We start from the raw sequence: 12,899 nt of genomic DNA on the forward strand, positions 1-12,899 counted from the left end.
ATAATGATAAAGGGCTCAGTCCATCAAGAGGATATAACCATTATAAATATATATGCACCCAATACAGGAGCACCAACATACCTGAAACAAATATTAACAGAACTAAAGGAGGAAATAGAATGCAATGCATTCATTCTAGGAGACTTCAACACACCACTCACTCCAAAGGACAGATCCACCAGACAGAAAATAAGTAAGGACACAGAGGCACTGAACAACACACTAGAACAGATGGACCTAATAGACATCTACAGAACTCTACATCCAAAAGCAACAGGATACACATTCTTCTCAAGTGCACATGGAACATTCTCTAGAATAGACCACATACTAGGACACAAAAAGAGCCTCAGTAAATTCCAAAAGATTGAAATCCTACCAACCAACTTTTTAGACCACAAAGGCATTAAACTAGAAATAAACTGTTCAAAGAAAGCAAAAAGGCTCACAAACACATGGAGGCTAAACAACACGCTCCTAAATAATCAATGGATCAACGACCAAATCAAAATGGAGATCCAGCAATATATGGAAACAAATGACAACAACAACACTAAGCCCCAACTTCTGTGGGACGCAGCAAAAGCAGTCTTAAGAGGAAAGTATATAGCAATCCAAGCATATTTAAAAAAGGAAGAACAATCCCAAATGAATGGATTAATGTCACAATTATCGAAATTGGAAAAGAAGAACAAATGAGGCCTAAGGTCAGCAGAAGGAGGGACATAATAAAGATCAGAGAAGAAATAAATAAAATTGAGAAGAATAAAACAATAGCAAAAATCAATGAAACCAAGAGCTGGTTCTTTGAGAAAATAAACAAAATAGATAAGCCTCTAGCCAGACTTATTAAGAAAAAAAGAGAGTCAACACAAATCAACAGTATCAGAAAGGAGAAAGGAAAAATCACGATGGACCCCACAGAAATACAAAGAATTATTAGAGAATACTATGAAAACCTATATGCTAACAAGCTGGGAAACCTAGGAGAAATGGACAACTTCCTAGAAAAATACAACCTTCCACGATTGACCCAGAAAGAAACAGAAAATCTAAACAGACCAATTACCAGCAACAAAATTGAAGCGGTAATCAAAAAACTACCAAAGAACAAAACCCCCGGGCCAGATGGATTTACCTCGGAATTTTATCAGACATACAGGGAAGACATAATACCCATTCTCCTTAGAGTTTTCCAAAAAATAGAGGAGGAGTGCATACTCCCAAACTCATTCTATGAAGCTAACATCACCCTAATACCAAAACCAGGCAAAGACACCACCAAAAAAGAAAACTACAGACCAATATCCCTGATGAACGTAGATGCAAAAATACTCAACAAAATATTAGCAAACCGAATTCAAAAATACATCAAAAGGATCATACACCATGACCAAGTGGGATTCATCCCAGGGATGCAAGGATGGTACAACATTCGAAAGTCCATCAACATCATCCACCACATCAACAAAAAGAAAGACCAAAACCACATGATCATCTCCATAGATGCTGAAAAAGCATTTGACAAAGTTCAACATCCATTCATGATGAAAACTCTCAGCAAAATGGGAATAGAGGGCAAGTACCTCAACATAATAAAGGCCATCTATGATAAACCCATAGCCAACATTATATTGAACAGCGAGAAGAGCTGAAAGCTTTTCCTCTGAGATTGGGAACTAGACAGGGATGCCCTCTCTCCCCACTGTTATTTAACATAGTACTGGAGGTCCTAGCCACGGCAATCAGACAAAACAAAAAAATACAGGGAATCCAGATTGGCAAAGAAGAAGTTAAACAGTCACTATTTGCAGATGACATGATACTGTACATAAAAAACCCTAAAGACTCCACCCCAGAACTACTAGAACTGATATTGGAATACAGCAAAGTTGCAGGATACAAAATCAACACACAGAAATCTGTGGCTTTCCTATACACCAACAATGAACCAACAGAAAGAGAAATCAGGAAAACAACTCCATTCACAATTGCATCAAAAAAAATAAAATACCTAGGAATAAACCTAACCAAAGAAGTGAAAGACTTATATTCTGAAAACTATAAGTCACTCTTAAAAGAAATTAAAAGGGACACTAACAGATGGAAACGCATCCCATGCTCATGGCTAGGAAGAATTAATATCGTCAAAATGGCCATCCTGCCCAAAGCAATATACAGATTTGATGCAATCCCTATGAAACTACCAGCAACATTCTTCAAGGAACTGGAACAAATAATTCAAAAATTCATATGGAACCACCAAAGACCCCGAATAGCCAAAGCAATCCTGAGAAAGAAGAATAAAGTAGGGGGGATCTCACTCCCCAACTTCAAGCTCTATTATAAAGCCATAGTAATCAAGACAATTTGGTACTGGCACAAGAACAGAGCCACAGACTAATGGAACAGACTAGACAATCCAGACATTAACCCAGACATATATGGTCAATTAGTATTTGATAAAGGAGCCATGGACATACAATGGCGAAATGACAGTCTCTTCAACAGATGGTGCTGGCAAAACTGGACAGCTACATGTAGGAGAATGAAACTGGACCATTGTCTAACCCCATATACAAAAGTAAACTCAAAATGGATCAAAGACCTGAATGTAAGTCACGAGACCATTAAACTCTTGGAAGAAAACATAGGCAAAAACCTCTTAGACATAAACATGAGTGGCCTCTTCTTGAACATATCTCCCCGGGCAAGGAAAACAAGAGCAAAAATGAACAAGTGGGACTATATTAAACTGAAAAGCTTTTGTACAGCAAAAGACACCATCAATAGAACAAAAAGGAACCCTACAGTATGGGAGAATATATTTGAAAATGACACGTCCGATAAAGGCTTGACGTCCAGAATATATAAAGAGCTCACATGCCTCAACAAACAAAAAACAAATAACCCAATTAAAAAATGGGCAAAGGAACTGAACAGACGGTTCTCCAAAAAAGAAATACAGATGGCCAACAGACACATGAAAAGATGCTCCACATCGCTAATTATCAGAGAAATGCAAATTAAAACTACAATGAGGTATCACCCCACACCAGTAAGGATGGCAGCCATCCAAAAGACAAACAACAACAAATGTTGGCAAGGCTGTGGAGAAAGTGGAACCCTCCTACACTGCTGGTGGGAATGTAAACTTGTTCAACCATTGTGGAAAGCAGTATGGAGGTACATCAAAATGCTCAACACAGACATACCATTTGACCCAGGAATTGCACTCCTAGGAATTTACCCTAAGAATGCAGCAATCAAGTATGAGAAAGACCAATGTACCCCTATGTTTATCACAGCACTATTTACAATAGCCAAGAATTGGAAGCAACCTAAATGTCCATCTATAGACGAATGGATAAAGAAGATGTGGTACATATACACAATGGAATACTACTCAGCCATAAGAAAAGGGCAAATCCAACCATTTGCAGCAACATGGATGGAGCTGGAGGGTATTATGCTCAGTGAAACAAGCCAAGCAGAGAAAGAGAAATACCAAATGATTTCACTCATCTGTGGAATATAAGAACAAAGGAAAAACTGAAGGAACAAAACAGCAACAGAATCACAGAACTCAAGAATGGACTAACAGTTACCAAGGGAAAGGGACTGGGGAGGATGGGTGGGTAGGGAGAGATAAGGGGGGGGCAGAAAAAAGAGGGGTATTAAAATTAGTATCCATAGCGGGGTGGGAGAAAGGGGAGGGCTGTACAACACAGAGAAGACAAGTAGTGATTCTACAACAGTTTGCTACGCTGATGGACAGTGACTGTAAAGGAGTATATAGGGGGGACCTGGTATAGGGGAGAGCCTAGTAAACAAAGTATTCGTCATGTAAGTGTAGATTAATGATAAAAAAAAAAAAGCAGTTCCTGTGTGGTGACCTCCAATGAGTTCTACACAATGATATAAAGGGCATATAAAAGTGTAGGCAAAGGGTCTGTTTGTGTTTATACAGAGGATCAAAGCCTAATTTGGCTACCCCGAAAATGAACTAAGATACGATATGAAAAAGAACTTCCAACATCAGCACTCTCTGGAAGACTCATGACAGAAGATGATCAGCAAAAAAAAAACCCCAACAAAGATCCACGCACTGCCACAGGTATAGATGCACTCATCCCACCAGTTCGTGGACTTGCCATGGGAATGATGAAGGAGATATCTAAGCTGGCCTGTGCATACAGTAAAACAACAAATTTGACTGGATCTATACTGTTGGAACTCAACCAAGAATTTGGAGAAGTGCAAATTGTAGCGCTCCAAACTCTTACAACTACAGACTATTTACTGTTAAAAGAACATATGGCATGTGAACAGTCCCCAGGAATGGGTTGTTTTAATTTGTCTGATTTCTCTCAGACTCTTCTAGTTCCGTTGGACAATATCCACCATATCATAGATAAGTTTTCACAAATGCCTCAGGTGCCTATCTGGTTTTCTTGGTTTCACTGGAGATGGCTGGTAATTACAGGTATGCTTTGGTTATGTAACTGTACTCCTATTATGTTAATGTGTGTGCGCAAGTTAATTAGTAGTTTAAAACCTATCCATGCTGAAGTTACTCTACAAGAAGATATGTCAAAGAAATAATCAATCTTCCCAGGTTTTCTTCTGCCTGCTACTTCTATAGCTTTTCTTCTTCCTACCTAATCACAACCTTTAAATAGAACTTGTGCCACATGTCGAATTTACCGAGTATCATAATTCTTCCAAGTGGTAAAGACACCTCAAGACAAATGCTGGGCATAGAAGCCACAGGGCATAAATATGCAAAGAAGTAAAAAGCTAACCTTTTCAAACAATAAGGCTTCTCTCTCACTTACTAACTTAACATTTCCCTGTATGGCCCCGGAAGATGACTGGTTAGCCAGAGACGGGTAAGATTCCTCAAGGGAGGAACAACCTAAGACAGGCACAGTCGCAGGGGGCCATCTGGTGAGCAAATGGGGAGCAGCAGAGGTGAGGCTTAGAACCTCCCCCCTCATGTTCTGAGAGAAATCTTCTGCATACATGGATGTTTATTGCCCTCGTCTAGCTCGGATTAACACATAGTCTACAGGCACACACCTGATCATCTACATTTGCTCTCTTACAACACTAAACTATGTTTTCTACCTTTATCTCGTATCTACCTACCACTTCAGCATTTTATTAAAAATAATAGTAATAGAGAAATGTGGTATCCACATATAAATCAAGTTTAAAAATCAAATGAATATTCATATTTGAACTGACTGTGTATAGTTCATAATGCATGAACAAAACCGAAAGTTTCTGTGATGACTGCCCTTGCACTGTTCACCATGTAACTTATTCACTATGTAAGAATTTGTACTCCATGTAAGAATTTGTTCGTTATGCATCAGAAGATTGGAGACTGATGAAAATTAGGCTTGGGGTGGATTAATGATTGTGCATTGAGTATTGACCCCCCTATACAGAAATTTATTGTTGTTAACAACTATTTGATCAATAAATATGAGAGATGCCCTCACAAAATATATATATATATATATATATATGTATATATATGTATATATATATGTATATACATAAACACACTTCCAATTGTAAAATAAATAAGTAACAGGGATGTAATTTATAGCATAAGGAATATAGTCAAAATATTGTAACCACTTGGTATGGTGATAGCTGGTACCTAGAATTATCATGTATATAAATGTTGAATCACTGTGTTGTACACCTGAAACTAATGTAATGTAATACTGTGTGTCAACTACCCTTCAATAAAAAAAAAAAAAAAAAAAAGAATGTGTAGTAAGAAGACCTAAGTAATTAATGCTGGTCTCTGAAGACTTGAATCTCTTCCCTTGCTTGGAGCTGTCAGCTTTAAAACATGCTTTTAGAAAGCTTTGTATATATGTGGATCCACTTCCTTGTTTAAAAGAATTTTTTTAGTAAGTAGGCTTAATATACAGAGTCTATATGTCAAATAATTGGAAAGTTGAAAATGTAAAGATTATTTTAAATATATTCCCTTAAGTGGATAAAATATATTGCAACTATGTTAAAAAATAATTTAAATGGTTTAATGCATTGACAGGGAAATAAAGGTGAACCTGGACTCCAAGGGACACCTGGGGCTCCTGGGCTCAAGGTAATTATGATTTGATGCATTTGGTAGTATTTTCAAAGAATTATGAATTCCCCTTGTCATCTGAGATGAGTATTTTGTAACCCTTAAGAAAAAGATACCTGAAATTAGGATGACTTATTTCACAAAATTAAGTTACGTGAAAGGAATTGACCAATGTGGGTTTTCATTTCTGTGGTTTTGGATACTATCATAGTTTGGATTATAAACATATGAAGCACACCTTTGGCTCAATTTTTCTAGACATGGTAAAAGTTGTCTGCTAGTATGAGTGAGCATACTCTGCTCTTGAGAAGATCACTCTGGTACAGAGCTGGAAACAAGACTGTGTGGCTCCCGCAAGTGCTATTATTTGTTTTCAGTGTGGGGACTCATAGCTGCTTTTTAAAGTTTCCTCCAAACCAAGTTGTTGGTGTTTATTTCTCTGGGATTTTTCAACTCTCTTTCAGGCTATAAAAATCTAGAGTAATATTCAAGAGCTCAGGAGTGGGCACAGTGAGCAAAGAAAACCAAACTTAATTTCTGCAAAGAGAGCAGTCTTCACTTAATGTGATAGTTTTGGACTAATGGTAAAACACTTGCTTGAATCATGAAGCAAGTTCAAGGTTGCATCCTATCTCTTACAGATATTACCTATATGTCATTGGCACATCATTACTATATACTTACAAGAACTTCCTTATTTAATACTTTTTAAAAACCTTTATTTCATAAAGGAAACAATGTCTGTAGTATAATAGAGAGTGGAGAATCTGAGTTAAGATAACTCATGGAATATTACCTGTACTGAAACAGCTCAAGAATTTGCTTCCAAGAAAATAAATTTCCATATGTATAAAGAAAAAAAATAAATGTGCATACAACTAAAGTTCAAAGAGGTTTATCCCAATGTTTGTAAATAAAAATATGAAAACTAGTATTTAACAATTGAAATTTCAAATAAAAGACAGCAAATCAATACAGTCGAATACTATTCTGTAATTAAAAATCGTGTTTTCTAAAATAGCATGTAAGTGACATATAAAGAACTTCACAATATTAATACATCATGAAGTAAAAGACAAAGTTATGCATACATAGTGAGCACATTTTAGTAACTAAATTCTGTATGTGTGTTTGTGGGAGGTAGAGAGAAAATATATAACAAAATAAAAATAATAGTAAGATTTTCATTGATTTTTGTTCTATCTCCTTCCAGTTTTGTAACAATAAGTTCTTCAAAGTAGCAATAAAATGAGGATAAGCAGTTGCAAGGAGGAAAAGAAAATGTTGATAAATAAAACAAGAGATACCAGTGTTTATTATCTTTACTACATTATTATTTGTTGTTGAAGTTATAAAATGTATAAAAATAACAAATATTTATAAAAGTTTTAAATATGTACTATCAGAATTTTTTAACTAGCAAAGAGGAAAAAATAGCAAGTTTTATTGGGACTCCTTTAAACTTTTCATTCTTTACTATTTCTGTAATAGTAACTCTAAACGTCAACAAATTTTTTAACCATTAATCTAAAATTTGAGATGTATGTAGAGATAAAAAGACTGGTGTTTTTCATAAGCAGTAGATCTTCAATCTTTGTGTAATTTCTGTGTTACCTAGGGAGAGCAAGGAAGAGTGGGTCCCCCAGGAGAACCAGGATACCTGGGTTTACCTGGAATTCAAGGAAAAATGGTATGCATTGTTTAGGAGCTATTTATTCATTTTTAACCAGCTATTAATGTATAGTTTTCCTTTTGTGAAAGTAGCATTGTAGGACTGATTATACATTTAATGCTAAACTAACCTATATATTTAGTGTATGTATAATGTACTCAAATCCCTACTAATAATAGCTGTGGCATCCTTCTTGTCCCTGGATAGATTCGGTCTCCTAGATGAAGACCTTAGAAGAGGCATGCAATTGGAAAAAATAAATGTAAAATTAAGTAATATCCTGTAAGTTCAGATTGTTTTACAGTCAATCCAAGGGAGTCAACAATTTTTTAGAAGTATTCAGTGTCAGGCCCTCTTAACAAAATAGGAGTGTCACTCTTATCAGAAATCTGAAAGGATCAAAATTATACCCAGAATGTCTGACCCTGAAGTTCCTATCCATGAGATAATTATATTACATGCAATTTCATTTAAAACTAATGTACGGAGTTTGAACTACAAATCCTGTTTACTGATACAAACTGTTTTGGTGAGATAAGATAGCAACAGATTCTTCCTCTGTCAAGTAAAGGAGCCCTGAGCTGTATAGGTATAAATATTATTATTTGTTTGGAGATTTTAAGCAATAACTGACTGCCCATTTGTCAAAGTCCATGCCACTGCAAATAGATACATTTCAGGTTAAAAATAAACTGGCTTTGATTCTAGAAATGATACAAACTCTTATGTGTCTATCTTCATATCCCTTGCTGTTTTAGTTAGTCTACAATTTCACTTCTTTATTCTTCATGTATTACCTACTTGGTCCCTAGATTATTATACCCAGTATGATTCTTGCTCTAGTCAACACTTCTGAGATGGGGCGACCCTTGTAGCAGCAATTAAGTTTTAGACTCTTAGTGAATATTAAGTAAATCTGTTGTGAATATATGTTTGGACTTAGAGAATTTTCTTGTTCAAAATCTTGCCTTTCAAAAGGAAATCTGTATTTGTTTTTTCTGTAAACATAAAACTCTAATTTCTGTGCTTAGCATGATGAGATGGAAAGGAAATTTGGGAAGAGTGTTTAAGTTCAACTCTGAACAAGTACTTACCTTTCCTGATCTGTGGGTTCATTATCTTTAAGAACAATGAGAACATTGAACTAGCTGGTTTATGTTTCTTCTAGCTGAGAAATCATAGGAAACATTTTCCCCAAAAGTTCAATATTGAGGTGTATTTTTTTCTACAGTATCATTCCAATGTTATCTTTCATTTGTTTCCTGTAAATCTGTGGCTATTCCTAGCTTAGTGGAAGATTTTCAGTTTGATTCCATAAAACCTTTGTCAATGTAAGTCCTTTCTCTTTGTTTAATCTCAGGTTGTGATCAATACAGAAAACTTCTCTTCCTGGTAAAATAGAAATTGTAGTAAATTTTCCTTTCAAATGTAAGAGCACAAAAAGCGTTCATCTAGAACATCATTTGACATGATATGGTTTTACTCTCTTCCCCCAAATTGTGTTAGAGCCAGCCTCTATAAATAAGGCAATTGTGGGATTTACGTAAGACCATATATTTTTCTTTGCTGAAGTAAAATGTTTATTCAAAAGGATGCAGAATATACTAGGTTATGATATATACTAAGCTTCCTTTTTGCAGGGTGACAAAGGAAATCAAGGTGAAAAAGGCATTCAGGTATGTTGCTGCCTTCTTCTTTTGCTGGGCAATAAAATCAGGGCCTTGTTCTTTTTAATTCTTATATTGTTTTTTCCAGCTCCTTCCTGTTTCACCATCAATATCTAATTGTTAATCCCAGCTTTTCCGTTTGCTGCTAAACTCAGGCAACATCAAACCTAACTTTAAGACTCTTCAACATTTTACTGTTGTAGAAAACTTGAGGGCCAAGTAATTTAACAAACCAAAGATACGGATTTTATACACTTCTAATACCTATTTTTTGTATATTTATAGTATACATGTTTCCAAAAATGATTTGAAATAGCTTATAGCTTATGACACAGATAAAGTTGATAAGAAACCATTGACACCAAACATAAGACATATTCAAACTAATAAATGGGAGAAGAATTATACCAGAAAAATTTATCAGGCTCAGGAAATCTAGGGAGGTTAGAAGGACGTTTTGTTTTAGTGCTTTAGCAACAAAAGCAAAGAGAGGACCTTGTTACCTCCATGCGAGATACGAATAGTTTCAAGTCAAATGGCTACTGAACATGTTTTTTTTGCTAACAGAGCACCGACCTAGGAATATGAAGCCACTAGCTGAATCAATGATATACTTAATCAGGAATAAATGATATCTGTTGGTCTTTCAATCTTCTAGATTTTAGAAATGTAAGACTTTTCCAACTAGAAATTACAATCTACAGACCAAATAGTTTCTTGATGTTTTAACATTACAAAGCTCAGTTATAGTGGCTGAGTTTTGCCATGGAGAATAGCTTAATGTACAAAAGAAAAATACTTTGCAAAATTTCACAGAGTTTTAAAAGCTCTGGAACTTCTGGAGCCGTAAAAGGAATTTCAAATTGAAATAATAATACACAGTCAAATCTGCTAGGTTCAGACTCAACAGTTATTTTTACACAATTTTTTTACTAAAGACATTTAAGCATTTCTATGATTCCTTTAATTTTGAAATTAGGAGTGAGGTGAATTTTAAGTGTCTGTGAACTCTAAATCCATATATCTCAATGTCCCTCCCTCTACATGTCCAAAACAGAACTTGTTATCTTTCCCTATAAACCATCTTCTACTCATAGATACCTGGTCATGATAATTAAGAGCACCGCGAAATCACCTCAGGAGAAGACATCTTGGAAGCCATCTTTGGACTCAGTCTCTTCCTCTTTATTCACATGCAGTTTCACACCTGAGTGTCTCTTCAACTTGGCCCCTTCTCCCTGTACCCGTTGTCTTAGTCATTTGTTGGCAGAGGCCCCAGATCACCGCAGTACCTTCCTACTTGCTCCTTGAGTCCGGTCTACTCTCTTCCCCCCCATGCTTTTCCGGCACGCAGTAACTACGCACACATCTCCCAGAGAATCCTTCCATGGTGTCCCATACATTCCACGATAAAGTCTGTCCCGTAAAGTGCCTCCTGGTCTGACTGGATCTTGAGTCTCACCTCTTGCCATTCTGCCCACCATACTCCACTCCTGCCCTGCTGCTTTAGCCAGAAGCAGTCACTTGCCTTCGCCCTGTGTCTGTTCTCCTGCGCCCACCCTCCTGTCTTTTCTCCTATTGGCCACCTTTCACTCATCAAGGCCGAATTATTTTCCCTACCTTCTCTGTCAAATGCCCCTTCCTGTGATCCAGTAGTATCCAGCCCAGACGTTGAATTGTACATTTTAATCATTCTTGATTTAGTTGCTTATCTTTCCCATCACACAGTAAGGAACTTAAAGGTGACAATGATTTCTTTGTTTTGATGTCCCTAAAGGCCAGCCAATAGGTGTCACTCAATAAATACTGGGAATTCACTAAAACAACTAAACAAATAAATCACTATGCAAATGTGATTTAAAATTTTAGTCACTAGATATTAGTGTTCAGGGTCAGGCAGAATGTCTTATATATGATAGACATCCAAAAGTATTTATTGAATGGACAAATGCATTTAAATTTGATTAATTTTTCTGTTTTTATGTATCTTGATATTAATGATCTTCATTCAAAAATACATTTTGTAGTGTTTTTTAATTAAGATATAATAACATATAACAATATATAGTTTCAGTTGTGCAACATGATCCAATGTTTGAAATACACTGCGATATGATCACAAAAAGTCTAATTACCACCCATTACCATATATAGTTACAAAATTCTCTTTTTCTTGTGATGAGAACTTTTAAGAATTACTCTTAGCAACTTTTAAATATACAGCACAATATTCTTAACTATAGTCTCCATGATGTACATTATATCCCCACGACTTATTTATTTTATAACTGGAAGTTGTAGCTTTTGACTCCCTTTACCCATTTCACCTGTACCTCATTTATTTTCTCTGGCAACCACCACCAATCTGTTCTCTGTATCTGTGAGCTTGTTTTTTTCTGTGTTTTTGTCTTTGGTTTGGTTTGGTATGCTTCTTTGTTTTAGATCCCACATGTAAGTAAAACCATATGGCATTTGTCTTTTTCTGTCTGACGTATTTCACTTAGTATAATGCCCTTAGGGTCTAGCCATGTTGTTACAAATGGCAAGATTCTGTTCTTTTTTATGGCTGACTAGTGTTCCATTTTACAGTTTATTTTTAATTTTTGAAAATTTCTTTAGAGAGGTCTCCTTTTATGTTATTCAGCCATAAAAAGAAAACAAATCCTACCATTTGCAACAACATGGATGGAGCTAGAGGGTATTACACTCAATGAAATAATCCAGGAGGAGAAAGACAAATATCAAATGATTTTGCTCATTTGTGGAGTATAACAACTTAGCAAAATGGAAGGAACAAAACAGCCACAGACTCCCAGAAGGGACTAGCAATTACCAAAGGAAAGGGGTGGGGGAGGGGGAGGCGGAGGGAGGGAGAAGGGGGTTGAGGGGCATTACGATTAGCAAAAATAACATGGGAGAGCACAGGGAAGGCAGTATAGCACAGAGAAGGCAAGTAATGACTCTGCAGCATCTTACTATGCTGACAGACAGTGACTGCAGTGGGTGGGGAGGACTTGATGACATGGGTGAATGTTGAAACCACAATGTTGCTCATGTGAAACCTTCATAAGATTGTATATCAATGATACCTTAATTAAAAAAAATTATAATCAAGGCAGTATAAAAATAAATAAATAAAGAGGTCTCCATTTCCTCACATGCATATAGTCAACACTGAACATAATTATGTCATTAACATTAAAAATTATTTTTTTGTCTATGGTCATTGAATTTTTAAATTATTTTCATGTTATTCATGTGGAGTCAGCACAATATCCTCAACTATCTAAAATTATTTACATGTTCCCCAAAAGTGAGTAGTTTGTTCCTTATCTCTATCCATTTTAACTATAAGATTAAATTGATTCTCCTCTTCTTTTCTTCTCTGAGAGACTAACTTCCACATCTCTAACATCATTTTACATATTTGCATCACTGCTTTTGT

General features: G+C 35.9%; 1 protein-coding gene across 4 annotated transcripts in view; it reads left to right on the forward strand.

Moving 5' to 3' along the window:
• COL21A1 (collagen type XXI alpha 1 chain) overlaps nucleotides 1–12,899 on the forward strand; it is a 178,048-nt gene that overhangs the window by 156,841 nt on the left and 8,308 nt on the right. For all 4 annotated transcript variants that reach the window (XM_057494381.1, XM_057494380.1, XM_057494382.1 and 1 more), the window contains 3 exons: nucleotides 6,080–6,133; nucleotides 7,734–7,805; nucleotides 9,428–9,463. In XM_057494381.1, the coding sequence (XP_057350364.1) occupies nucleotides 6,080–6,133; nucleotides 7,734–7,805; nucleotides 9,428–9,463 (162 nt within the window). The remainder of the gene's footprint in view (nucleotides 1–6,079; nucleotides 6,134–7,733; nucleotides 7,806–9,427; nucleotides 9,464–12,899) is intronic.

The sequence above is a fragment of the Manis pentadactyla genome, chromosome 16 (assembly GCF_030020395.1).
Source record: "Manis pentadactyla isolate mManPen7 chromosome 16, mManPen7.hap1, whole genome shotgun sequence".
NCBI lineage: Eukaryota > Metazoa > Chordata > Mammalia > Pholidota > Manidae > Manis > Manis pentadactyla.